This window comes from Rhinopithecus roxellana, chromosome 11 (genome assembly GCF_007565055.1).
Source record: "Rhinopithecus roxellana isolate Shanxi Qingling chromosome 11, ASM756505v1, whole genome shotgun sequence".
Taxonomy (NCBI): domain Eukaryota; kingdom Metazoa; phylum Chordata; class Mammalia; order Primates; family Cercopithecidae; genus Rhinopithecus; species Rhinopithecus roxellana.
The window spans coordinates 47,837,170-47,864,918 of record NC_044559.1 but is presented as its reverse complement, the minus strand read 5'-3'; the positions used below and the strand labels follow the sequence as shown (position 1 = coordinate 47,864,918).

General features: G+C 47.5%; 1 protein-coding gene across 4 annotated transcripts in view; it reads right to left on the bottom strand.

The window, feature by feature from the left end:
- The window catches only part of PTPRE (protein tyrosine phosphatase receptor type E), a 178,930-nt gene extending 151,236 nt beyond the window's left edge, over positions 1-27,694 (bottom strand). For 2 of the 4 annotated variants that reach the window (XM_030940251.1, XM_030940252.1), the window contains exon 1: positions 27,165-27,301. In XM_030940251.1, the coding sequence (XP_030796111.1) occupies positions 27,165-27,257 (93 nt within the window). In that variant the 5' untranslated portion in view covers positions 27,258-27,301. Of the gene's footprint in view, positions 1-27,164; positions 27,304-27,445 lie in introns of those variants that run through there. The other 2 variants (XM_030940254.1, XM_030940253.1) reach the window with 2 other exon arrangements.
- Between the last annotated feature and the right edge of the window lie 55 nt (positions 27,695-27,749).

Here is a 27,749-nt window from a genome sequence, read left to right as displayed (position 1 = left end):
CATATGTTTACAGGAAGTTGTTTAGCAAGCGTCTGTGCTTCATAGGTTACAAAGTATTTTCTTTGATATGACTTCATTAAATCTCAAATCAGGATTATCATGCCCATTAGGGAAATCCAGGTTTAAGGAAACCATGGGACTGACTTCCCAAACTGGCCCAGCCTGGAGGGGTAGGGGCCTGGAAAAAGAAAATTCAATCCAGACCTTCTAACTCCAAACTCCAAGCTCTTCCACCCTGCCACCTGGGGTGGATTTGTCAATCCCAGCTAAGAGAGGTCACCCTGAACAACTGCATGGAGGAAAATAATGATGTATGTTTAGCATAACTTTCTCTGTTAAATACCAGGGAGCCTTAGATACATTCTTGATATTGTAATTAAATAGCTTTTTAATATTAATTTGTGATTATGTTTGCAAGAGAAGTCCTAGGAAACTTAAAATATGTTATACATCTGAGCACATTTTTATCACACATCAGAATTCTCGCAGAGTTTAATTGGGCCCATGGTGTAAACAGTTCCTCATTTTCATCCAGAATGCGTGGCATGCTGTTATGTTTTCAGGAAAGAGAAAATTATCTTAATTTATGTAAAGAGTATTCCTAAAGATATGTATAATGTAGTCCACGAGGATAAAACACCAAATGTGTAAATATCACAAAATTATCTCAGCACATATTGTCTCTGAAATGGAAACAACTTTCTTTGCTGCAAACAGTCACTCAGGAGAGCCTTGAATTTTGTCATTTTGCTGTTTATGTGTGTACGGAGGGGGTGGTAGGCAGAATCCAAAAATGTCCCCCGAGATTTCCAGCCCTGTTTTTTTCCATCAAACAGTAATCCAGGTACCGTTGTGAAGGGCCTTTGCAGATGGGATTATCTTTGCTAAACGGCTGACTGTAAGTAGGGAGATTATCCTGGATCATCCGGGTGCGCCCTGTGTTACCACACGAGCCCTTAAAGGCAGATGAGGAGTAGGAGAGCCAGAAAGATGAGGGAGAAGGGGGGTCAGAGAGACTGGGAGCACGTGGCTGGCTCTGAAGATGGAGGAAGGAGCCATCTGCTAAGTCATCGGGAGAGCCTCTAGCTCTGAGGACCTCCCCCAGTCCACAGCCTGCGTGGAAGCTGAGATCTTAGTCCTACAACCTCAAGGAACTGCATTCTGCCACCACCTGAATGAGTTTGGGAGTGAATTCATCCTGAGCCTCTGGAAAGGCCCATGACCCTGCAGCCCATCGACTTCATCAAGTTAGACGACGAGCAGAGAAGCAGCTGGGTCAGACCAGGCCCAGGCTTCTCTGAGGGTGAGCCACTGAGTGCGTGGTCCTCTGTCACTGCTGCATGAGGAATCTGAGCAGGGAGTGGAGTGTGGCAGGGTGGTTCGAGCACGGGTTCGAGCTGCAAAAGAACACACGTGCCCTTTTCCACCCTCCTGTCTCTGTCGCTGCAGGGAAAACAGAGTAAAAAACTGCAGCTGCAATGACGGGCCTGCGTGCCATGTGCAAAAGGCCAGAAAGAAACTCCATGCAGCCCTTCTTTGTCACTGTTCTTATCATTCCAGCTGTGTATGTCTTCATTTCCCCGGAAGAACTGTACACATATGGAGGGGAACAATCTCTTTCTATAGCTCCTATATTCCAGAACATAAGCACTTAACACAAGTTTGCATATACTTGGCCACAATAGGCCAAATACAAAATGTAGGACATTCATTTATTGATAAAGCTCCTTCTAAAACAACAATATTAATAATTCACACATGGCAGAGTTCTTCAACGCGACATGTTAATTTTCCATATACACTTTGCATGTAATATTCTTTTTCAATGTTTTTTTTCTTTTTGATGGGAGGAGGACAATCGTAAGTTGAATTCAAATAAAAATAATACAGAACCACTTTAAGTGCCCTATATTTCTTTTTATATTCCTTAATAGAAGAACTGCACAATAAAATTAATATATTCATCATAAATGGGCTTTATTGTTCCAAGAAACGTTAACCATTGAAGACGGTATTGAAACTTGACTCAAAGAATGAGTGATGACTAAGTCAAAACTTAGCTGACCATATAAAAGGGTCCATAAAAGGCTTTAAAAAAATATCCCAAATAGTTAAAAAACATTTTTGCTAGGAGATGAGTCCCTACTGGGAAACTGATGAAAAAACAGAGATTAAGGCAGAAAAATATCCCAAGCCCATGGGGTTGTGGAGATAAACAATAATAAAATGTGCATGATAAGCGATGATAAAATTCACACTCAGACTTTTGTCCTGCGTTAAGAAAAAACTCCTAATTCCTAAAGTGGAGTGGGGTCATTTTTCTGGAATACGCTAGTTCACATTTTCCCCACAACCTAGGATTCCTTCCATTTGGGTAAAGACGCAAAGAGGGCGGTAGAGTTTCATAAATCAGAATAGAGAAATGGCTTGCTGCTCCTGGGAAGGGGGCAGAGGGAATGACCAACTTGACGGTGACATTTGGAAATCCCTCTTCATATATGAAAAACAGAAAGAAAAAGAAAGAAAGAGAGAGAGAGAAAGAAAGAGAAAAAGAAAGAAAGAAAGAAAGAGAGAGAGAGAGAGAGAGAGAGAGAGGAAGGAAGGAAGGAAGGAAGGAAGGAAGGAAGGAAGGAAGGAAGGAAGGAAGGACGATGGGGTGGGAAATATTCTATCACAGGCCAGCTTCTGCCTTGAGGCAGAATTTGAGCAAAGTAGACGTGTCATGAGAAAATGCAAAAATGTAAAGAACATTTTAAAGTCAGTGTGTCTTTCAAAGGTTCTTAATCTTTTTTTGAACATGAATCTTTTTTTTTTTTTTTTTTTTTGGGACTGAGTCTTGCTCTGTCACCCAGGCTGGAGTGCAGTGGCCGGATCTCAGCTCACTGCAAGCTCCGCCTCCCAGGTTTACGCCATTCTCCTGCCTCAGCCTTCCATGTAGCTGGGACTACAGGCCCCCGCCACCTCGCCCAGCTAGTTTTTTGTATTTTTTTTTTTTAGTAGAGACGGGGTTTCACTGTGTTAGCCAGGATGGTCTCGATCTTCTGACCTCGTGATCCGCCCGTCTCAGCCTCCCAAAGTGCTGGGATTACAGGCTTGAGCCACCGCACCCGGCCCTGAACACGAATCTTTTGGGCCACTTAGGGAAACTTCTCATCAGAATAATGCTTTTAATTGCATACAATAAAATATGTAGCATTGACAACCCAATTTTAAAAATAAGCAAAAGGTTTGAACACATACTATTAAAGGAGATAAACAACTTTATATACAAATAAGGGCCTGAAAAGATACTGAACAGTGTGAGTCACTAGGGAAATGCAAATTTAAACTGACATGAAATACTACTACTCACCTATAAGGATGGCAAAAACTTACAAAGGAAAAAATAACTAGCGGGCTGGGCGTGGTGGCTCATGCCTGTAATCCCAGCACTTTGGAAGGCTGAGGCTGGTGGACCACGAGGTCAGGAGATTGAGACCATCCTGACCAATGTGGTGAAACCCCGTCCCTACTGAAAATAGAAAAATTAGCTGAGCGTGGTGGCACATGCTTGTAATCTCAGCCACTTGGGAGGCTGAGGCAGGAGAATCACTTGAACCCGGGAGGCTGAAGTTGCAGTGAGCCGAGATTGCAGCCACTGCACTCCAGCCTGGTAACAGAGTAAGACTTCATCTCAAAAAAAAAAAAAAAAAAAAAAAAAAAGGAAATAAATTAAAAAAAAAAACTGGCAATAGCAAATGTTGGCAAAGATGCAGAGCAACTGCTGGTGGAAAAGCAAATGGTGAACCCATGACAGAAAGTAGTTGGGAAGTTTCTTATAAAGTTAAATACACGTAGCATGTGAGCCAGCCACTCCGTCCTATCTACTTATCCATGTGAAATGAAAACCTAGGTTTACTCAAAACCCTACATGTACATGTTACAGCCATTTTAGTCATTAAGTGCCCCAAACTGAAGACAACCCAAATGTCCTCCAACTGGAGATGGATAAGCAAACTGTGCTACAAGCATACAACAGAATACTACTCAGCCATCACATGGAATGAACTATGGATACACACAAGGCTGTTTCTTAAATCCATGTGCTAAGTGAAAGAAGCCAGACTCAAAAGGCTCTAAATAATTCCATATATATTACGTTCCAGAAAAGGCAAAATTACAAAGATGGAGAACAGATCAGTGGATACCAGGGCTAGGGGTGGGGTTACAGGGTCTGACATAAAGGTGCATGATGACAGATTTTATTTTTCGGAGGTGGGGTGGTAAAATGTGTGTGTCTTGATAGTGTTACTGATTACACAACTCTGCATTTGTCCAAACTCATGGAGCCGTACACGAAAAATGAATGACTTTTACTCCACGCACGTAATTTAAAAAACAAATTCTAAAAACAATGCTTTTGTTTTTGTTTTCATTGAGATGGTATCTCCCTCTCTTGTCCAGGCTAGAGTGCAATGGTGTAATCTCGGCTCACTGCAACCTTCACCTCGCCTCCAGGGTTCAAGCGATTCTCCTGCCTCAGCCTCCTAAGCAGCTGGGATTACCGGCACACATCACCACATCTGGTTAATTTTTATGTTTTTAGTAGAGATGGGGTTTTGCCATGTTGGCCAGGCTGGTCTCCAACTCCTGACCTCAAGTGATCTGCCTGCCTCAGCCTCCCAAAGTGCTAGGATTACAGGCATGAGCCACCATACCAGGCCTAAAAACAATGTTTTAAAGGCACAGAGGATATGTAGGATTACAAAAGAAGCCAATTATATGGAAATAAAAGTGCAAATGTTTTCTCCATCTAGATTTGCAGGCCCTCTGAACTCTATCCACAAACTCCAAAGAGAACTCACCCGTTGTAGCCTGTGATTCCCAACTTTTCTGCCTATGCCCAACAGGGCACTGGGGATCCATGTTCCAGGGAACCCTCGGGAAACGTCACACTCAGTTATTAGATTCTGGAGGGCAGTAATTATGGTTTTCAGATCTTTGTGTCCCCTGTACCTGGACCAAGTAGACACTTGATAAATACCTATATTTGTTAAATAAATGAAATATTTATCTTTGCTGATCTCTTAAAAATATATCAGTGTTACCTACTTGCCATGCAACTCACACTTCCAAGTAATTTGCTTAAAATACTTTATTGTATTAATATTAAGGATTTATATAATAATTCAGATGTATTAAGGGATATGTAAGTTTACTATTTACACAGCATACATCATGGAAGACATTAACCTGAAAGATTACAGTTGACTGAACCTAATTACATAAGCCGCTGTGAATGCAAAGTACCCCCTAATTTTATTTTACAATGCATGTTAAACTCCTTACCCCCAAAATACAATGGTTTCATGTTGTAGCTTGAAATGTAAACCTGTCCAATGTTTAATTTTGCTTTTAAGATTAAGTAGCACGTGTGTAATTTAAAAGTAACTTGAAACAGCAAGCAGTGTCATTGGGTTTACAACTAATGAGATGTTGACAATTGCAAACAAATTGAATATGTAAAGCTATTAGCAACAACCTCTGTGCTTAACAGACATTTGCTTTCCATAGCTACACAGCTAATCTTTGTTTTCCCATGTGAAAGACAACTGACCATGGCCTTCACCTCTGACATGTTGTCAGTGTTTGGTTCAGCTACAAATATTGGGCTGAATGAAGATTGATATAAAAATGAATGCTATGATATTTTTCTAAGTGACATCATCAATAAGGCCTCATCTACCAAACAGTGTGCTTTCCAAGATGTTATTTGGAAGGTAGATATAAATTTCCAAATAAACACCTCCAAGTTTGTACCCACAGTGAGATGTTTGCTGTTCACTCAGTCAGCGTTGTAGATGGGTGCGGGATTCCAGATAAGCCCGTGAGTCTAACCCAGCACAGCTAATCTGTCATGCATCCAGGAGACATGGGTCTAGGTGCCTGGAGTTAAGCCATTAAAGATATGCAAAAGGGGAAATGAATTCCCCACTGAGCACTTCCAGAAGAAGGAAGGATACATCATTTCAACCGATGGTCCCTGTACGTTTGAAAACAGTAAAAGAATTACATATCTGCATTAAGTTTCCTAGTATTTCCTTCCCGCTCAGGAATTCCAAGCTCTAAGGACACAAACACAGGCCTGTTGATAGCAAACAAGATTTACTGAAAAGGAGAGCAGGACAGGAAACAAGGGCACAGAGATGACCAGATAAACAAAGCAAAAAACGCATCAGCGGAAGGTTCTGTGTTAAATTAAAGGAATTTTAAAGTCTGTTTGGATGCTGCATGAGACAGGCTGAACAGAGAAGCATAAACAGCAAACACTGATGATGGGAGGTTTGTGAGTCATCCAATTTACCCCTCTTGAAGTTTTACTTTAACCATAAATCTGACGGTTACCACTAATGCAATTTACAATCTTGAAGAAAAAAAGCAAATCAAGATCCTTATCTCCAGGAAATCAATATTCTCTCTAATAGTTTTTGAAGAGTGCATCAATTCTGTTAGCCAAAAAACAATGATTACTGTGTTTTATACTCAAATGCAATGTGAAATACGGAAAAAGCTGTATAAAAGAAATAAAGTCATCATGCTTTCAACAATACTGTACAATAATAATAAATAATAAGTCATTCATTAAAATGCACCAGGTAAATAGGTATTAGTATTCTCTTTTAAAAGTACAATCAAATCAAGAAAATGACTCCCTTTCACTGATGCAACTAAGCTACTCACTCAAAAATGTTACTCTCTGAGTTTTCTTCAGCTATGTATTTTACTCAAAGGCGTGACAACCTCCGAATCATAGTCTGCAATTCCAGAAGGTGGCACAAAACAAGCTGCCCTGATTCCCAGGCGGCACCCCCTCCAGGAGGCTCCTCTCCACCAGGAGGGGGACTGTTCAGGTCTGCAGAGATGCCCTGGGTTGGGGAGACAAACTGGGACTTGATCCCAGCTCTGCTACCCTCTGGTTACATGACCCTGAACAACTTAGTTTCCATCTCTGAGCATTGGTTTTGCTAACCATAATATGGGCCCACATCTTACATATATTCAAACTGAGAAAACTCAACCCTGCTGAATGGATCCACCATTACCTGCTATGCCCTCTCACGGGGAGTGTCTTGCCACATTGAGTAGGATTCTAGTGTTTAAAGGAATGTGCTTTTTAAGAATCCAGCCCCTGAAAATACAAGCCAGTACTTCATCTGGCATCAGTCAATGATAGTTGTGTGTTCCAATGCTGGAGGAAAAAGTAGCTGAGTTAGACATATCGAGAAATACACTAATATTCAACATGCTGGCTCCCTAATGGTGAGCGAGAACCCAACCCCCGGGGTGGGGGCATCCAGTTTACCTGCCTGCCATCCTCTCTCTTGGGTTAAGAGAGACCCGGCGCGGAGGCTCACAGTTGGAATCCTAGGACTTTGGGAGGCCAAGGCTGGCAGATCACGAGGTCAGGAGTTCGAGACCGGCCTGGCCAACCAGTGAAACTCCATCTCTACTAAAAATACAAGCATTAGTCAGGTGTGGTGGCATGCACCTGTAATCCCAGCTACTCGGGAGGCTGAGGCAGGAGAATCTCTTGAATCCAGGAGGCAGAAGTTGCAGGGAGCCAAAATTATACCACTGCACTCTAGCCTGGGTGACACAGCAAGACTCTATCTCAAAAAAAAGAGAGACAACTCTCTTTCCCTTGGTCTCTCTCACTTCCCCTCCTTCTCCCCTCTGGTCTTTAACTGTGACAGTGGCTTCCCAACTCATCCCCTGTCTAGTTCCTCCTTTGTTAGGCCTCTCCTCTCCAGTGGCCACCATGACTATTTCAGACATACAGAGCCCGTCGCTAGACCTGGTGGAGTAGAGTCTAAACCTCTCAGGCTTACTCCCCACGCCCACCCCAGCCTCCTCCCCTGGCATGCTGCTATCCAGGAAATGTGAAAGCATCTCTAGGAAACCGAACAAAATACCTCTGCTATATATAGTCTGAAAGCTCCTTACAGAAGAAAAACAGAAACGTTGGAGGTGAATGTCCAAATGTGCTTTGCCACAGAACAACTCACAGTGCCTGCTTCTTCACTCATTCAGATCCTGCCATTCTTATTTTAAAATATGCTCATATTAAAATAGCCTTGCTGGTAAGAATAAAATCATATAAGCTCTTTAAAATTTTCAACAATCTGTACTCCTTGCAAAAGACAGTTGATTACAGTGGAGATTAAAAATCAAGGAAAAAACCCCTCATTGTTTTTTCATTCCACATGAGAGGCTGCAAGCAGCTTTCTATAAAGTAACATTTCCTCACCATGAGCAAAAGAGGAAACTTAAACACTGGCTACTCTGCCGTGGGAAACCACAACAGACTCCTAATCTTGAAAGAAATGGTTAAGAAGTGACCATTTGTTCTCTAAAAAGATTAGCTATGGACTTCTGAAGGGTATTAAGCTTACCCAGTGTATATAAAGCACAATTTCAATTAACAGAACTTTTCAGGAATATGTTAATACTGTAATACCTGGTATACTTGTAGCCAAAAATGACACTTGAGTTCAGTATAGACAGGGTGACCTTTTGTCCTTTGTGGGCTGGTGAGGTGCCCTTTACCTGTCAGCTGCTGCTCCAAAGTGCTCCACCTCCCAGGGGAGGTCCTTCCTGACCACTCACATTCCCTCCCCCATGCAGTAAGCGTTTGGTAGGGGGTGACACAGACTCCAACCATCAATCCTACCCAAGATGCTGGTCTTTAGTGTGATAGCCCCCGGGATGCTTTGGAACTGTCGCAGAGGCCACAGCTGGAAGGGCCTAGCAGGCTCAGTGGCCATGGACCACAGGCCACATTCTTACTAAAAACTTCCTGTGGCCTGGCCTTGACCATGGTTCGGGCTGCTAGCTTCTGGGCTCCTGCCTGTTTTCTCAGCCTGGTTCTCCAGCTTCACCATTGATTCTGAGAACTCTGCGGTAGCCATCTGCCAAGCTCCCTTTCTCACTAAGCTAACCAGTCAGATTTGCCAGGATGTTGCCGGGAGCCTCAACTAATCCACCCGGGGTCATAAAAGAATGAGGATCTCTCACCCATACATACTGTTGGGAAACAGCCAGCCCTTCTTTCCTGGAGGAATAAGGTTAAATCAGGTAACCAACAGGATGTCAAAGAAACAGCAGAATGTGGCTTCCCAGGCTAGGTCCTAAAGACACTGTAGCGTCTTTCTCGCTTTCTCCTGGATCACTCTCTCTGGGGGAAGCCAGCTCCCAGATCATCGGGACACAGACACAGTCCTGTGGATGGTTCCACCTGGCAAGGAGCAAAGATCTCCTGTCCATGGCCAACATCCACCAGCCATGGAAGTGGATCTTCCAGCCTGAGCCAAGCCCTCAGGTGTTCTGGCTTCAGGTAGGTGAGATGGGACAAAATTGCCAACCTTGCGCTGGAGCTCAGAAAACAGAAGACTGTGCTGAAGATTGCGTTAGCATAGTTCATAGGAACAGCCTGTGCAGTACCTGGGAATGTGCATTTCCAAGTATCCCAGGGAGCTCCACATGCCTCTGCTTAAAATAGAGGTGGTACCAATGACTGAGGTTTTCTTGCTTTGCTTACTCATTACAATGTCTGCTTTCTAGAAAGCTCAGCTACTTTACGCTCCATAACTCCTAGATTTTAAAATTATACATTATTGAGAGTTTGCAGAAAGGATACAAATGCCAAGTTATATGGGTCAACTTTTCCATATTCTGCAGCCCAGTGGGACTTTATTGAATGTTAAACTGGGTTATCCCAGTTAATCTTGTAAGCTTTTATTATTGGGTCATCAGATATTTCTTGAGTACAGTGAGGGAAGTTGGGCAGAGGGGAACACATTGACCGTTACTTGATGGTAAAAATCCTGCTGACAATCCCATGTCTGCCTGATCTTGTGTCTTAAAAACAGCTCACCTGGCCAGATGCGGTGGCTCATGCCTGTGGTCCTAGCACTTTGGGAGGCCAAGGTGTAGGCTTCGGATCTTGAGATCAGGAATTCGAGACCAGCCTGGCCAACATGGCAAAACCCTGTCTCTACTAAAAATACAAAAATTAGCCGGGCACGGTGGTGGGTGCCTGTAGTCCCAGCTACCAGAGAGGCTGAGGCACAAGAATCACTCGCATCCGGGAGGTGAAGGTTGCAATGAACCAAGATCGCACTGTTGCACTCCAGCCTGGGCGACAGAGGGAGACTGTTTCAAAACAGCAACAACAACAACAAACCAAGCTCACCCACCTTCGCTTGCCCTCCCTGCTGAAAACAGTCATGACTGTCACCCTATAACTTGTCCCTATTTTGAGCACAAACTCTTTCTCTACAAAAAGCTTAAGAGTTTGGTCTCTTGTGTCCCTTTCATTTGTTCAGACACTCAGTTTCCCAGAGACATCTTCTGCCATGCACCGTGGTTAATTTTATTTGTATGCATCTTGACACAGTATTTAAACCTCCACCAAATGCACCCTGGACTCATCATGGATATTTTCCAGCTTCAGCCTTCTGTGGGGATATCACCCCCCAAAACCCAGACCAGACATGGAAAAGTAGCACTCCCACCACTCCCTGGATCTGTTCTGATTCCTCAGCGGCCTCAGCTTCCACCACCCAGACATCAGGCAGTGGGAAATGAACAACACCCTGACAGAGATACCCAGAAGTAAACTGTATGTGGTTTGAATCCTACGTTAAAGGAAGATTGTGTCTCCACACTGGGCTGGATATCTTAACAGAATTTCTCTCTAAACAAAAGCTCTCCTTGGAGCCTTTAAAAATAATTCAAAACTTTGGGAGACTGAGGTGGGCAGATCATGAGGTCAGGAGTTCAAGACCAGCCTGACCAACATGGTGAAACCAGTCCCTACTAAAAATACAAAAATTAGCCAAGCATGGTGGCGAGTGCCTGTAATCCCAACTACTCAGGAGGCTGAGGCAGGAGAATCACTTGAACCTGGGAGGCAGAGGTTGCAGTGAGCCGAGATTGTGCCATTGAACTCCAGCCTGGGTGACAGAGCAAAAGTCTGTCTCAAAAAAAAAAAAATTCAAACTGGTTTTCACATCAGGAGCAAATAGGCAAGCAATTCCATTGTGAGGTTCTTCCCAGACTTGTAGCACTCGCTCTGGACAGCCAGGACTCCTGGAGCCATGTCAGGGTGTCCCCAGCACTCTGTCTGCTTCTGGGAAGGCTGCCCCACCCCTCACCTGATAAGGTGATTGGATTATCTCTTTGAAATTGGGCAACAACAGGGAGAAAACACTGGACGTTTCTTGGACTTGCTTTGCTATTACTCATGTCAAAAGAATGGCATGCCAGCCGCTGTGCCAGGCTGAGCACCAGCTCTCCAGGCCTCTGCCCAGGGCAGGAGTGCGGGGTGGGAATGCCGCCAGAGGCTCAAGTTAGCCACAGCTGCCCACAGAGCTGCCACTGCTGCCACTAAGGGCTAGGGCTGGGGTCAGAGCAGTCCCTCCACCAAAGCTGGGGTCTCTAGCTGAGGGCCTGAGGGAGGGCCTGGTGTTCTGGAAGACGAGGTCCTAAGAGGTGAAGCTGATGATGGGAAAAGCCAGAGAGGGCAGAGAGGGAGGGATAGGAGCAGGGAGGGAGCCAGAGAAAGGAACCTGGGCAGAAATGGCCTGACAGAAGCCGCTGTGCCTGGGGCTCTCAGCCCAGCCACCTTGGCATAGAGTTTAGTCCCTTTTCTATGTTGTGGCTGGAAACAGAGTGGCAGGAACACACACCTCTTACGGGCTCAGTGGAACTCTGTAGAAGAAGACCTAGCAAAAGTATCACGTGTGGCAACTGGGGTTCTGTGGAGCAGAGAGCTGGGGCAACCACTCTGTCCTAAGCACCCAAGTGGATGACAGGCCCCTAATGAATACACATGGCCCCAGCCCACCTGGGAGAGAAGAGCACAGGTCCTGGCATGAGGCCTTCTCAATCCCACACGGACAACACAACGACCTCAGAGCAGCCTTCGATGGCCCCCGGCGCCCTCGCCCCACGAAGTCTCCAGAGCAGGGCTGAGCTCAGCACAGCCAGCCCCTTAGGAGACTGCTTCTCACAGGACCCCCAGATTCAGGTTAGGCATCCAGCGGCAAAGAGTGCAAGCGCACCTGTGGGTTTTGTTCACCACTGGAGTCTCAGCACCAGAAGGCCTTCCATTCATATGTGTTGAATGAACTTGAGACAGTGAATGAATGAATGGAACTGTGTCAATGACCACGTGTGGTGGCTCCTGTGGCTTCAGGGGGGCTAGGAGTGACCTCCATCAGCGCAGTTGCCTCACATCCCAGCATCAGCAGCTTGCCCATTAGTGAGCCCTTCTCCAGCATCCTTCTTTCAAAAAGCAGCTCTTAAAATTGGACTTCATGAATCCACTAACAACTTGTCATGGACAATTCTATTCAATTGCTTTCCTTTAGCAATTTCTTCCAGCAATTTCACTTCCTGCAAGAGCAGAGTTTTTGCCCAGCACAGGGCATCAGACTCAGCATCGATGCCTCTCTTCCACCGGTACCCTGAGCCACAGCACCCTGTCCATTCCTCCTGGGCTCCCCTCCTGCCCTCCCCATCGAAGAAAGTCCTGACCTCATTCTGGGACCCTGCAGAAGACCCTGGCATTCTCCACCCTGGCCACACTTGGAATTCCCTGGGGGAGCTTTGTAAAAAATGCAGCTGCCTTGGCCTCACTGTAGAACTTGGAGCCAATCATGAGAGCAGGGTCCAAGCAGAAGGCTCTCAGGAACTTCCCCTGTGTCTCTGAGGCACAGCCCTGCTGGGTAATAGCTCGGTGAGCCTCTCCTGGCCCCCAGCTCTGTGCCCCCAACCCAGTCCCTATAGACCTCCGCATCCCTAGCATCACCTCCCCCAGTTCAAGATGGAACTCAAGTCCCTCCTGTGATTCTAAAACCTTTCCCAGGCGGGCCCAGGTGTCTACCCCAGCCTTCCATCTGACTGCTCCCTGAGTGAGCCTGGGGGCCACAGGACGCCTCTTCCCACCCCATCCCCAGCAGCCGTGTGGCCCCTGCTCCCACACATAGACATCACCCCTCCATCTTGGGGATTATTGGTCTCAATCCCTTTTCAAATCCTCGCCCTGCTGCTACCCTGTCTGGGCCTCCAGTTCCTTCTGTCAAAAATGCACTGATCGTCAAAAATACCTCACCTGGTATTGCAGTTGTGAGCACTGACCGAGTTAACATGTCCAAGTGCTTAGAGCAGGACTTGGCTGGCACTCAGCAAGGGCACCCTCAACACCAATGATCGCTGGTATTATCGTAATGATTATTTCATGTATTGCCCTGGACCCCCACTGAAAATAGGACCCTTGCCAAAGGAGCTGTGTTTCTACGTCTGGTCCCTGGGAGGACACGGGGCCCAAGCCTGGATTATCAAAACAGGGCAAGCCCCAGACACCGAGGAAGCTTTGAGTTATCCAAGCCTGGCTCATCAGAGCCAAGGAGACTCACATCTGGGTTGATCTGTAGGGAAAAGCTCTCTCCTTCCACAGGGGAGACAGAATGTGAGTCTGCTGGAGGCTCCACAGGACTAAGTCTGTCAGAGCACATATGAGAGGGAGTCAGGGCCTTTGTGGCAACATCTGGTCATATGGATCCAATTGTACCTGAGCTTTCAGTTCTGTAAGTCAACGCCCCTACGAACTTGACTGAACTTGAGTCATATTTCCATCTCGTGCATCCCTAAGGTCCCTGACTGACATGGAGTCCACCCCTCTCCCTTCCCCAGTGTGTGGAGTGGCATCACACAGCTGCGTTTGCACTGAGGTGTCCTGGAGAGACCAGGGAAGTCCATGAAAGAAGAAGGTTTGTTCCAGGCTCAGGTACAGCGCCTCTGTAGTAGACTTGCCCATAAACACACTCTGGGTGGACTGTAGCTGAGTCAGCCATGGGGAATGGTCCCTCTGCCCTGCCACTGGAACTCCCTGACCTAGCAGTGTTGAAGAAGCAGGGGGGAGGGTGCTGTGGCCACGTGGAGTGTCACACGCCCACCAGCAATCTGGGAACTCGTACCCTGGCTGGGGGTCAGGCAGCAAAGTAGCCCCTCAGCTAGACCCAAAGCAGAGGCAGCAAGAGACCCCTCATGCTCCAGGGGGCTGCCCCTTCCCAGTGGGATGCAAAGTGCTCTTCTCACAGAGGCTTTCCAGCCTTCACAAATGCCTTGTGTCATTTGTTACTAGAGGCTGAGCTCAGGGTAACCAGATACCAATCGCTTCCCAGGCTCCATGCACTTTCTTACCATGAGCTAAGCCCATTGCATTCAAACAGTTGAGTAACTCCCACCTAGCATCATTCTAGCCACAAACTCGCAGCAGTTACCCTGGGAGAGCATGGCCACACTTCCTGCCTGCTAGGGCTAAAAATGGACACAGCACGCCAAGCCTGGCTGCTCCAATTTCCAAGATGCCAAGCCACTAAAGAAAGCATAACCTCCTTAAAGCATTTACAAATTACTACTACACTGAAAAGGAAAAAAAAAAAATCCACTGCTAAGTAAAAGAACCACGATTGACGTCACTGATTTCTACCCAGCACTGCCCATTCATTCACGATGTGTATTTTGACATAACCAGTAATAAATCATTTGTAAACAAAAGCATGCTGCACATAAGATGTTTCCACATGCTACTGCCTTCTCAAGCACCTCCTGGAAGTAATTTGCCAGGTGGAAACCACACCCAGAGGACTAGGGCCAAGCAGACAAAAGATGGATGCACAGTAATGAAGTCATAGCTTCTCACCTTCAGATCCTGCTAAAGGTTGGAATGCACTTCTGTCTAAACAGATGAATAACCCGGGCTTTCTTCTTATGGAGGCAGATGAGGGCCCTCCATTTCCTGAGGCCCAGCACCACAAGCCTCGTTGCAGGCACAGGAGGGAGGGATAAGGGGTCAGTCCACTAGGGGCAGCACAGAACAGAACAGGAAGAAGGCAGCCCACGGGTGGCAGGAACAGGCAGCATGCCCCTGGGCAAGTCTCCCTTTCCTCCTCTGCAGCTGGCCTCCAGCTCCGACTCTAAACAGGGAGATCAAATTGCTGGCCAAACTTCTCAAATTGTTAACATCTAAAGCACAAGGGTAGAATTTTACTTTGGTTTTTGGTGAACTGAAAGACTTGGACAAAAAATATATTTCTAGTTACATTCAAATATATGAAAAAGGTTATTGAGAAAATCACCAGAAATGAGTGAAATTTTCTTTTTTATTTGACGACAATGCATTTAAGGGCTGGTCCTTCAGTGTGCAATGAAATCCATTTCCTGGGCACATCAATGGAGCCAAATCTGCCTCGGTCCTAGGCACTGCCTGGCACAGAATGGTACCTGGGTAAGGTCTGATGTGTAAAATAAAGGTACAAAATGAATCTTTGCATCTTCAAGATACAACGACAACTCCTATCATAGACTTGTCCATAAATGCACCCTGGGTTTCTGAGAACCATGACTTGAGATGTGTTCCAGCCCAAGGAGGCCTCAGTTAAACTTCCCTTTTCCCTGAAGGGAAGATAATTCTTGCACTTCCCAGTCAGGCCAGTTCTTTGCAATTTTGTAAAAAGTCTCTTTCATGCTCCTTGAGAAATACACATCGATGCTCAACAGCCTGTGGCTCTTCCTCGTGGGCAGGCCCCGCCTTTGCTCTTGCTGTCATTGTGTGTCTGCCCTCTGACTCTGCCAAATGACAACTGCCAGGATGCTGACTGGGCAGGGGTTGCCCAACAGCCATAAAGCCAGCCCTGGGACTTGGTTTATATGAACAGCCAAGATTCTTTCGGCCTTTCCCCCAAGCTCCTTCAATAATTTTCATTTCTTCCATATAGATTTTCTCCCTTTTTTTCTTTTTTCTTTTTTTTTGAGACAGAGTCTCGCTCCAGCCTAGGCTGGAGTGCAGTGGCGTGATCTCGGTTCACTGCAAGCTCCGCCTCCTGGGTTCAGGTCATCCTCCTGTCTCAGCCTCCTGAGTAGCTGGGACCACAGGCTCCCGCCACCATGCCCGACTAATTTTTTGTGTTTTTAGTAGAGATGGGGTTTCACTGTGTTAGTCAGGATGGTCTCAATATCCTGACCTCCTGATCTGCCCACCTCGACCTCCCAAAGTGCTGGGATTACACGCATGAGGCACTGCGCCTGGCCCATTTTCTTCTTTTTTAAAGGAAGCTTAAATGTGGTGCTCCAAGCCAGCCTGAGGTCTTTAGATAAGAGTCATGGGAGCCAGAGAGAGAGAAGGTGACTCCCGTTTGTCCCCATCAGAGGCCGATGGTCACCTCACGGAGCTTCTCAGGATCATTCCCACCTGCTTTGTAAGTGGGAGCAGGAGATATCACGGCCTGTGAGCTGACTTCTCTGATGACAACAACCATCATTCAGTGATTCATTATATGGCATTTTTTTTTTTTTTTTTTGAGATGGTGTCTCACTCTGTCACCCAGGCTGGAGTACAGTGGTATGATCTCAGCTTACTGCAACCTCTGCCTCATGGGTTCAAGCGATTCTCCTGTCTCAGCCTCCCAAGTAGCTGGGATTACAGGAGTATGCCACCGTGCTCAGCTAAGTTTTGTATTTTTAGTAGAGACAGGGTTTCACTATGTTGGCCTGGCCAGTTTTGAACTCCTGACCTCATGTGATCCACCTACGTTGGCCTCACAAAATGCTGGGATTACAGGTGTGAGCCACTGTGCCCTGCCTACATGGCATTTTATTAGGAATACTGTGTAGACCCTAAGAATGTACAGTGTACCCCAATTTTCAAAATAAAAAAAATTTTTTTGAGACAGGGTCTCGCTCTGTCACCAAGGCCAGAGTAAGTGGCATGATCATGGCAACCTCGACCTCCTGGGCTCAAGCGATCCTCCTGCCTTAGCCCCTGGAGCAGCTACAGGCACTCGGGGACTACAGGCACTCGGGGACTACAGGCACTCGGGGACTACAGCAGGCACTCAGCATCATGCCTGGCTAATTTTAAATATTTTTTGGAGACAGTATCACTATGTTGCCCAGACTGGTCTCAAACTCCTAGCCTCAAGCAATCCTCCAACCTCAGCTCCCCAAAGTGTTGGGATTACAGGCATGAGCCACTGCACCTGGCCCTGTAAGCCCATTTTTAATAAAAACAAAGATGACAGTTTAGCGCAATGAAGCACAAACATTGGCACCATCAGTTTCATGCTGAAAAACTCTCTTCACTTCCCTTTGGACAGACTCTTCCTGCTGGAATCAGCTGCTTGGATTCCACATGTTGGAGCGGCTTCCCCCTCTGGCACCCTCAAACTCAGTTCACATCCTGGGTGCATCATCATCCCGTAAGCCTATGTCTAGTCCGGATATATCCAGTCACCCTGGCGGAAAACTGCGGGGCCTTGGTTCTCACCCTCATCCTCTCACCCGCATGGTCATGTTGCCTATGAATCCAATCTGCTGAGTTGGTTTCCCCCATCACCTCCATTCTGACTTACCACACACAGCCAGCAGGGGGCCCCTTCTCAAACTCACAGCTGAGCATGCTGCTGGGCTCTGTGGGGCTGGCCAGGCCGCACAAACGGGATACACCTGGAACCTGCGAGCCTCAGGATGGGAGGAGGGGTGTTAGGAAAGACTCGCTGAAACTATAAAAATGACTGTGTGCACACATGCGTTTTTCTGGAGAATGAGTCCATAGTCTTCCTTAGAATCTCAAAGTGGGTCATAATTTAAGACAGGTTAAGAACTGCTGGTCCATCAGACATAATCCAGACTCCTAGATGGTGCACAAGTGTTTGGGTGATCCTAAAACTTTCCATCTCTTTTGTTCCATCCCCTCTGTCCCTGGGCTACAGCTCCATGCAGACACCTGCTCTTCCCCGACAGGACACACCACTTCCTATTGCCAAGCAAGTACATGGCAGCCCCTCTGTCTGGAATGCTCAATCTCTGTCAGCTGCCTATGAAATGGCCCAGTAAACCAAGCCTGCTTGTGTTAGTCTGTTTTCATACTGCTATAAAGAACTGCCTAAGACTGGATAATTTATAAAGGAAAGAGGCTTAATTGACTCACAGTTCAGCATGGCTGAGGAGGCCTCAGGAAACGTACAATCATGGCGGAAGGGGAAGCAAGGCACCTTCTTCACAAGGTGACAGGAAGGAGAAGTGCAGAGTGAAGGGGGAAGAGCCCTAATAAAACTATCAGATCTCATGAGAACTCACTCACTATCATGAGAACAGCACGGGGGAACCACCCTCATGATCTAATCACCTCCTACAAGGTCCCTCCCCCAACATGTGGGGATCACTATTTGGATTACAATTCAAAATGAGATTTGAGTGGGGACACAGAGCCAGACCATGTCACTGCGCTACCTGGGGAGGCCCTTCCAGGTCTCCACTCTTCCACAAGAGCATCCAGCATCACATTTAACACTCCCTGGAAGTGAGTTCTGTCTTCCTGTGGACCTGGAGCATCCACAGGATGTCACAAGCCATTGTGCCGTTTTTTTGGTAACTCCAGTGCTAAGCAGTGCTTGTACAGATGTTCCTGGGCTTACAGTGAGGTCATATCCTGATGAACCCCTTGTAAATAGAATATATCATAAGTTGAAAGTGTACCCAAAACTCAATAAACCCATTGTAAATTTGAGAAACTATAATAAAACCATTGTAAGTCATAGATCCTCTATACACTGTAGGTAGTCAATAAAGGTTTAATACTTCCACTTGTTCCTTCTACATGATATTACAGACTCTTAAACACTACCTACATTTGATGAAAACCAAAAAACATCCTGTGAAAGAATTTTGTTGGCTAGCTAAGAATAGTCCTGGCTTGGCACAACACAGTACAAAATTATTAAATTTCTGGCTCTTGCATTTTTATATTACTTTGGGCCAAAATCTGGACTTTGCGCAAAGGAATTTAAATAGACAGACTGATTACATCTCCAGTAGATGACTGAACTTTAGCTGATGTTTGCAACCTTGGCAAAAAGTAATTTATTGACTTACTGATGCACTGAATGAAGGGCTGCTATGAGCTTAGGAAAAGAGAGCGCTGAGTAAACAGTAATTCAAAATTAAAGATGAAGTTACTGGTTCACAGTACTTTTTCGTCCAGTACTTAAATGTCCAACTGTTTATGAAACTAAGGCTGCTTTCAGAAAGAGGAAAACCATACTGGAAAAAAGTGTTAATCACAAGGAAAAATTTTGACTAGTAACAATGTAAGTTTTGGGATGATTTGAAATAATGTGGCTGGAAACAGAAGTTTCTTTTTTTGATAAGTAGACTTCCTAGTGCAACCAAGACTGTACAGTTTTATTTTTACATATCTAAGATGCTAAAATGTGTTATTCTCTTTGGAAGAGCATTTACATGCTTTCTATTCATTAAAGTAAGTACCTGAAGGCAATGTTTTGTTGGCCTGGATTGAGTTACTATAAATCTCGAATGTAATAAAAATCCACAATATTCAGGCTTTTTATTAATTCATACTGATTTCCTCCCCAGGAATTGTAAGAGAGCTTCTGCTTCAGAGATTCAGAGTGTTTGGGTCTGAATATGAGCTCCACGCCCTGACATGAGGATATGCCACCCCCATGCTCTGAAATTGTCCTGGGTCATTCCTTGGTCCTTATCTCATGCCCAGCATGCAGGGCTCACATTCCAGGTGGAAAGGGAACTTCCAGGTCTCCTTAGTTGACAACCATTGGAAGATAAAAGCTCACCATCTGAGAAATGCTTTCTCTCCTACGTGCAGAACAGTAGAACAGTGGGAAAGTACCCTGAAGAGAGGAAGGATTTGGAAAGAAACACCGACATCTGTAGGAAATATTCTGTGCTGGAAACCAGCCTCTTAGTTGAATTTACTAGCAGGTCTCTCTGGAATCTAGAAAACGAGCTGGAGCATTCCATAGGGAGGATTTACTTTGTCTTCCCCACAGGAGTCTGGAGACCTTCCCACCTCCAAAGATCCATCCCATGTTACCTCAGTAACAACCTAGCCTTTTTCTGAAAGTGTGTTTTGTAACAAGTGGATGGGGTTAGAAGAGTTAAGAGTAGCGCCTGTCCTGGGAATAATTTTGGTGTCAGAAAACCAGGCCGCCACTGTCTGCAAAGCCTGTATTTCCACCTGTGCTGTGTATGTCAGTCTGTTCTTGCATTGCAATAAAGGAATACCTGAGGCTGGGTAATTTATAAAGAAATGAGGTTTAATTGGCTCACAGTTCTGCAGGCTGTGCACAAAGCATAATGCTGGCACCTGCTCCAGGTGAGGCTCAGGGAGCTTCCAATCAAGGCAGAGGAGGGAGGGAGCCAACATGTCACAGCGAGCATGGGAACAAGAGAGAGAGTGGGTGGGGGGTGCCACATTCTTTAAAATGACCAGATCTCAAGTGAACTAACTGAGCAAGAACTCACTCATCAGTAAAGGGATGGCGCTAGTAATCAGGAGGGACCTGACTCATGATCCAGTACCTCCTACCAGGCCTGACCTTCAACACTGGGGACCACATTTCAACGTGAGATTTGAAGGGGACACACAGGCAAACCATATACTGTGTTTCCAACAACAAAATAAAAAGCTTTACCCCATGACAAGGATTTCAGACCAAAAGGCTGGTGGATGAGGTGGGGGCAGGGTAGAGAGGAGAGTCCCAGGGTCGGACATCAAATCATGGAAGTAGGTGTCCACCTCTGAGGCTGGCCTCTTTATAAACCGGAGAAGAAAGGAAGGCTGGAGCTCCCCAGAGTTTCACTGGGAACCTGCCTGGACAGGGGCTTCCATTTTGTCTGGGCTGTGCTTGGTGGGTGCGTTCCCGACGCTCAGAGCGCCCTCGTGCATGTTAGCCGACGAGTCGGGGAGAGTAAACCAGTCTGCACCGCAGACCTGTGAAAGCCCTATTGCAGAGACACAGCCTGAAAATTACCAAGTCCTTCTGGAGTGAGAGGACGCCAAAATAAAAGGACTGAGTACAGAGGTCATTTAAAATAATACACTGTAATCAAGTAGCTACGTGATAGGACATTTTAAAATCTCACTTGAGAAGAAAGATGGAACTAATTTTCTCCCTAGTACAAAACTGGTGACTAATGTTCAGCTGGAAATGTCCAAACAGATTTGGGGACATTAATAACCAAAAATTATGTTTCTGCATTTATTGAATAGAAATTAAGTGACTTGCCTTGAGGACAAAGTGACTGTGGCAAAGGAGAAGTCAGGGCTCACATCACCTCAGGCCTTTGATTCTGGTCCCCTGGTCCCTTGGCTTGTGTAAGACCACTGGCCCTTTGGTGAGCATGGGGCCAGGCCTCTGCGTACCACCTCCACTGATCCCCATGCAGCTCCCTTGGTGGCATCATGCTCCCTACTGTAAAGACTTAGGCTCACACTGGGCCAGGGGAAGTCCCTTGCCTTGTCCAGAGCCTTAGTTTCATGGGCCTCTATGAAACCAGTCCTTCTGCTCCTAAGTCCTTTCCCTGAGTCCCAGGCTGTGTCACCTCCCCTTGAAAATAAAGTCCCATGGCTTCCACTTGTGACTGGTATTCAGACAGTAAAATCACGGCAGGGAGAGCCTCTGCCATTGGCCTCTTCCACTGCTACCTGGACAGGCACCTACTCAGTTCTATTACCTTCGTCCATCTCTCCATGTCACATACATGCACAGAGTGAGCTCTGAACCCCAGGCATTGTGGGACCAGCTGTCCATCCCTGGGAGCTGATGACATGTACCTGTCCAGGGCGCTCACAGCCAAACGCTATTGTTCCCATGCTAGCCCTTCCATTGAATCAAATGTGTAGCCAGCACCCAGACCTGGGATCCGAACAAGTTTTCCTATCAATTCTTTATTCTCCACCCAACAAACACTAACATCAAAGCACCTGCCCAAAACATAGTTGGTTTTTAGCACATAACTAAGAATCATTTTCTTTTCTTCAAACATTTCCCTACTCCCTGCTGGACTTTATATTTGTTTTTGGGAGAAAGATTTATCTGCCTCTTTTGTTACTTGTTACAATATACATAACAGACTGGATTAACTGAACATTCTTGATTGCATTTGAAAGACATTTTTAAAAACAGATGCCCTTTTAAAATATTTTATCTGGCCCCTATTTCATTGGAATCAATATAAAAGGATATGTTTATTTTTCTGAAATATATTGTTAAGAATTTTTATTTCATAAGCTCAATCAAAGCCTCTGAAGTATTCGTATAGTTGAAAGAAAGACTTGGGGCCCACATTTCTGGCTGTGAGCAGGGTGTTGTAACAGTTCAAAGGCTGTGCACCACATCAAAACTCCTCACATGGAACACCTGGACAGGGCAGACCATGATGGGTATGACTGGGAGAACAGCAGCCAGATCCCAGGGAAGAAAAGGAGGCTGCCTTCATAATCCCCAAACCAGGGGTCTTCTAGCCCACATCCAGCAGTGACCGGCCCCACAACTGCTCATCTGTGTCTGCTCAAGGATTAGTAACATTAGACCAACCCCTATTGCCTCAGGTATGGCTGATCTAAAATCCCAACCATCTAAAATATCATCCAGCACTCTGCTTTTGGTGAAAAAGAAAATCCTAGTGACAAAATAATGAGAAGTTAATCCTCTAAAATAAACTCTTGATATGTCCAGGGCCAGTACCTAAAATTGGCAGCGTGCTCCATGTACCCATAGGCCTCTCCTTTCTCTCTCTAGATTTGGTGTCCAGAGCAGGGAGCCATGTGGCCCAAGTGCTGAGCCAAGAAACAGGCAGCCTCCCCGCCTGGAAGCCAGCCTTGTACAGAGTCAGCAGCCCTTCCTGCCCAGTGGTGGGGAGGGGTGAAATCGGGCGGAAGTGCGGCAGCTGTGAGGGACTCAGAGATGGCCCAGGATAGCCCCTTTCTTTGGATAAGCAAAGTGAAGTTCTGAGAGTTTCTAGGGTTGGCCACAGCTTCTTAGCTTTATGTTCTGGTCTAGAAGCTGCTCTGTTACCCTGATTGCATACACCTCATTTTAGGCCACACTGCTTCTCAGGGCTGGGTTTCGTTTGCTTTTGCGGTGCCTCACACCCAGCCAGGTGTAATTCAGGCCACGAGACTGGTTAATGTGCATAGCAAGTTGCATTTCTGCCTCATCGATCACTGGAGTCAATGGTGCATATTGAAGAATGATGGCCTTCATGGTAAGTGATAACATTATGGGATTAAAATACTTCATCACACAAAATTTACATAATAATCATTTAGATTGTCATGCAAAAAATAAAGTTATTTAGCATGTCACACCATACTGATTTGACTTACCAATCTGGATGATGCACAAAAGGTATCTATTCGCATGGTTTTTGCTTGGTTCATGTATTCATTCAAACTTCCTTGATTCTTTTTTTTTTTTTTTTTTTTTTTTTCCGTGACAGGGTCTTACTCTGTCAACCAGGCTTGAGAGCAGTGGTGTGAACATGGCTTACTGTAGCCCTGACCTCCCAGGCTCAGATGATTCTCCCACCTCAGCCTCCTGAGTAGCTGGGACTACAGGGTGTGCACCACCACACTCATCTAATTTTTTGTGTGTTTTTGGTACAGAGTTCTACCATGTTGCCCATGCTGGTCTGGAATTCCTGGCCTCAAGTGATCTGTGTGCTTCGGCCTCCCAAAGTGCTGGGATTTCAGCCTCAAACTTCAAAGTACATTGATTCTTTTTTTTTTTTTTTTTTTTGAGATGGAGTCTCACTCTGTCACCCAGGCTGGAGTGCTGTGGCCGGATCTCAGCTCACTGCAAGCTCCGCCTCCCAGGTTTACACCATTCTCCTGACTCAGCCTCCCGGGTAGCTGGGACTACAGGCGCCGCCACCTCACCCGGCTAGTTTTTTGTAGTTTTCAGTAGAGACGGAGTTTCACCGTGTTAGCCAGGATGGTCTCGATCTCCTGACCTCGTGATCCGCCCGTCTCGGCCTCCCAAAGTGCTGGGATTACAGGCTTGAGCCACCGTGCCTGGCCTAACTTCATTGATTCTTACATGTGCAATGCACAGCATTAGATGTTATAGGGGAAAGATAACCATGATTTACTGCATACCAGCCATGTGGCATGTCAGTTATATGTATCCTATGTTCCCCTCACAGCAGCAGCCCTGGGAAGTAGCAATGATGACTCCCATTCTAGAGAAGAGAACACTGAAGTCTGCATTTTGAGTCATTTAGCCAAGGTCGCACCAGAGTCAGAATTTGACCGAGTGAACCCAAAGTACACCCTCTCAGAGACACACCCTTCACCCTTAAAGCACTGGCTACCTAGTGGAGGAGATAAACTACTTGAGCAAGTGAACTGGAAATCAAAGATGAGTCCAGTAAGTGCTTTAGGACAGGCACAAATAATGTTCTATGGAACCAAGAGTAAGAGAGATTCCTCTCAGGTCGGGGGCCAGGAAAGCTTTGTGGAGACTGAGACTTTTGAGGTGGGCCTTGAGGTATGGGTAGGAGTTCCTAAGATGGAGATAAAGGGGAAGGAGACTGAGAGCAGGGAGCTGAGTCTTGGGATCTGGAAAGCTTTGGGAGCTTCATGGAAGACAAAGCCATTAGACAAAGCCATTGGTTTAGCAGGAAAAAAGCCAAAAGAAAAACTAGAGATGTTCTTAGAACTGTAGTTTTTTTTCTCAAGTGATATTCAAATATTAAGAAGGCCAGTCTTACCCTAATGGATACATTCATTCCTGCTTTGGCAACAGAACTTCTGTAAGGGTGACTCAGATATTATAAATGAAAAATACTTGTCTAGCAAGGGAATACAGGGCAGCCTCGATCCTGTTCCCTCTCTGCTCCCAAGCCTGCCTCCCTGGGAGGTCACTTGGGGTGTCTCTGGTCCAAGTCAACAGTCATTTTAGCAGGTGAGTCCAGCATCTCCAGAAGGGCTGGCCACATGACCCCTGGATGGACCATGCCCATCCACATCAGCAAAAATGTGTGACTGCCTATCAACCATACAACATCCACGCAACAGACACACACTTGCTCCATCAGCACATGTACTTCGGGAAGATCTCAATTCCAAGTTGTTGATCCATGGCCAGGAGTCCTCAAGGCTCCACTGGCAAGTACATGGCTGGGCACTGGAGATACAGTATTGTCCTCTCTTCATGGAAACTATAGTCCGGCACATATTTCAGAAGCAACATGGAGGCTGGTGAAATTGGATGGATAAAGACAACACTGGGAAAGTACTGGAAGGGGAGGAGAGATCACAAGTTTGATTTTGACACATTGAGTCAAGCAGCATTTGACATCCCAGGGATAAATGTCAAGTGGGCAGCTGCGGAGGAGAACTGCAGAGGAGTGGCCGGGCCTGGAAACATACCTCTGACCTTCAGAGAGGGAATATTGATCAGTGGTGCACCTTAGACTAGGCTAATGGTGGTGGCAATGGAGCACAGTGGACCCACTGAGGCACGGCTGGGAGAAGCATACTTTCACCAGTTGAAACTGATGCATCTGCCATCACCCCCACTGTGACTGCATCTTCTATTGGGGTTCAGGGACGATGCTTTGCACACACAGCCACCTCTCCTCTCAGGGGCAATGATGTACATGCATAGCCACATCTACTCTCAGGGACAATGGTTTGCACACATGCATCCCTGGAGAAGAGGGGGCTCCCATGAGGGCAGAGTGTTTCAGGACCTCCTCCAGGCTTCCGTGGAGGTGGGGGTGCTGACACAGGGAGCGTGTCTCTCTCAGCTGGGTGGCCCCCACAGAAATGAGAGGTGGCCTCCGTATGGCTTTCTGCATTATCCTCACTTTGTGTCCACCCAGGGCCTCCAAGAAGTATCACACATAAAGACAACAACGCCCTCATCCACTGCCCTCAACTGGTTTGACTGGAACTGATGAGAGAGTGTATGACTAAGTCCCAAGCCATCTGGACACATCCAGTGACCTGACCTTTTCCAGAGACAAATCTAGCTCCTAGCTCTTGTCCACATGGGAACAGTCTGTTGGAGCAGGGAGGGGGCGGTGGTGACTCACAGGCATCACCAACATCAATGAACAAAAATCTTGGCCCCCAAGGTCACGTTCAGGGGCAGGGCCTTGTCTGGGAAGGGCTGGGTGCTGCGTCAGGCCCCTCTCACTGACAGCGCAGCCCCCACCTCTTGGGCCTGCTCTACCTCACCTCTGACCTTTTGCTCCCCAAATGCCAAGAGCCTATGCTTGGAAAGTACAGACCCCAACCCTGTTCATAGCACAAAGCTCTGCCCATACCATGCTGGCTGAGTGACCGTGGTGGTCAGATGCTTGTGCAGCCACTGGCCCCCACCATTTCAGGCCCTCCTCTGGCCTAGCGTCCCAGTTTTGGAAACACCCTTCCACCCCACCACCCCCACATACAGTTTAAATGGGCAAGAGTCGCTAGTGTGCAGAGGCAGAACTTCATCCATCTTTGGGACACAAAGACCTCCAGACGCCCTGGGTCAAGGGGTACCTGGGGCCAAAGGCAGAGCTGACTGGACATGGACACAGTAATTTCTGGATCACGTGATCACTCTTTGCTGGTGTTCATTCAACTCACCCATACCCTCATTCACTCTAAAATACAAGCAGAGAACTATATTCTTTCTTTGAGTTTCCTGGATTGAAACTCTGATGGAATGGTCAGGACTCAAGACAAATCAATATCATAATTCTGCAAGCATAATTGGCTAACCCTTCTGGAAAGGTTTGCATGCCTGGAAGGAATTTAGGTCAGGTCCAGCGCGGTCTCCATCCGGCTTGGCTCTGCCTCCCCATCCTGTGGGTTGCCCAGCCTTCCCCAGATGGTCCCGAGAGCGCTCAGAATTGGCACCGCGCTGGCCTCTGTGCCCAGGAGCCCTCGGAGGTTATCGACCCTGCAAATCGCGGCAATCTGGCCTGGACCACCTGCCAGGGTCTCCCTGCCGCATCTCCGACCCTCCGCGGCTGCTGCATCCCGCTCTGCCTGCCTCCCTGGGAAGGCGCGGGCGCCCGGCTGTGGGGCAGCATCCTGGCAGCGCGCCGGCCCCTCCCGGAGTTGGCACAACTCGAGCCACTTTCTTCAAAGGCGCCAGCCTACAGCCTCGCGTGCGCGCAGCCCCCCACGCGAGGCCTGCACCCCCTCTCGGTGTCGCCCGCTTTCACGTACGCCGCCCTGCCGCCGGCCCCCGCGCACTGTCGCCACCCGCAGACACGCACGCCCTCCTCCTGTTTACCGAGAGGGAGAGTGAGCACTGCCACTGTGGTCGCCAAGTTGGACTGGGGACTCTGGGTGAAGGTACCCGCCGCGGGCCGGGGTCGGGCGTCATGCAGTCCCCAGCCGCTGGTACTGGGCGCGTCGCGGGGGCGGCAGGGACAGGGTCGGGACTCTGAGCCTCGGAGAGGCCCCTCCCTCCCGCGGCGGCGGCCGAGGCAGCGTCCCCGGCCTACTCGGGCCGCCCGGGGCGCACGGTCCCCCACAGGAGCGCAGGGTTCCCGCCCGCACGCGCGCGCTCACCTCGGGGGGGCCGGTCCGGTCGAGCAGATCGCGCTGCCGCGGCGGCTCCGCATCTCCCGGGCGCCCGCCCGCCGCCCTCCGGGGCGCCCGGCTGTCCGCGCCGGGCGCGAAGAAGGGTCGCGGGGACGCGCAGAAGCCGTGGGTTCCTGAAGCCGCTCGCGCCGGCTCCTGCCGCCCGCCGTCCGCAGCGGAGCAGGAAATTTGTCCGGCCGGCCGGGTCCCGCCGCCGCCTCGGCTCCAGCTCCGGCTGCGGCTCCGCGGCGGGGGCGGGGGCCCGGGCGCTGAGAGGAGCGGGGGCGACGCC